The sequence below is a fragment of the Ceratina calcarata genome, unplaced genomic scaffold, assembly GCF_001652005.2.
Source record: "Ceratina calcarata isolate Rehan_Ccalc_2016 unplaced genomic scaffold, ASM165200v1 scaffold425.2, whole genome shotgun sequence".
In the NCBI taxonomy this organism is placed as follows: domain Eukaryota; kingdom Metazoa; phylum Arthropoda; class Insecta; order Hymenoptera; family Apidae; genus Ceratina; species Ceratina calcarata.
In genome coordinates, this window is record NW_017166169.1 from 50,611 (window position 1) to 51,365 (window position 755).

A 755-nucleotide genomic window follows, 5' to 3' on the forward strand; every position below is an offset into this window, starting at 1 on the left:
TATCAATTTTTCAAAATTATTCTGCAAGATTAAGTTAATCATTTAACAAAACATGACTATCTGTAGAATTAGTTTCTTCTAAATCAATATTTACCGCCTCTCTAGCTGTTTCGGGAGGTGGCGGTAATAGGCAATGCATAGATTCTTGGCTTTCTGATTGTTTTCCTTTTTGTATTGTAGATTTATTTGTGATTTTATCATTTATCTGAGCAGGGCATTCGAAATGAACACAATGAAAAACCTGAAAAATAGTTTTTTTGTGCAAGTTTTAAACATATAGATATATATGTATAATATACAGGATGTTCATACTAAAGTGACACAGTTCAATTAATCCATGATCATAGAAAATACAGAAACTTGATTGATCGATAATTGAATGGACACAGTGTAATCGACTGTATCACTTCAACGTGGACACACTGCAGATTTATTGATACTAACTTCATTTGCTGTATTATGTGTTCCAATGATACGTATATAAACAACAGGACGAGGAGGTTCAAAGCGTATGGTTTGCCAGGAACGACAAGCTTCTCTAGTTTTATCAGCAACGAGAACCCAATTCCAAGAATTACCTGACACCTCTATGTAATAAGAATAGGCTCGATCATCACAATCCCAAAGCAGTAATCTGTATAAGCAGAGTACTATGAGTGAACTTCATAGTTTCTTAATTTATTTAATATACTATTTAACGTAATATGTATGATGTATATATATACCGCATAGAGTCTATAATGTATGGTTGTCCT

The 755-nt window shown here is 32.5% G+C and overlaps 1 protein-coding gene across 1 annotated transcript in view; it reads right to left on the reverse strand.

Moving 5' to 3' along the window:
- Positions 1 to 6: 6 nt before the first annotated feature.
- BTBD9 (BTB (POZ) domain containing 9) overlaps positions 7 to 755 on the reverse strand; it is a 2,358-nt gene continuing 1,609 nt past the window's right edge. The window contains exon 6 of the mRNA XM_018027460.1: positions 7 to 241. Within this exon, the coding sequence (XP_017882949.1) occupies positions 35 to 241 (207 nt within the window). The 3' untranslated portion in view covers positions 7 to 34. The remainder of the gene's footprint in view (positions 242 to 755) is intronic.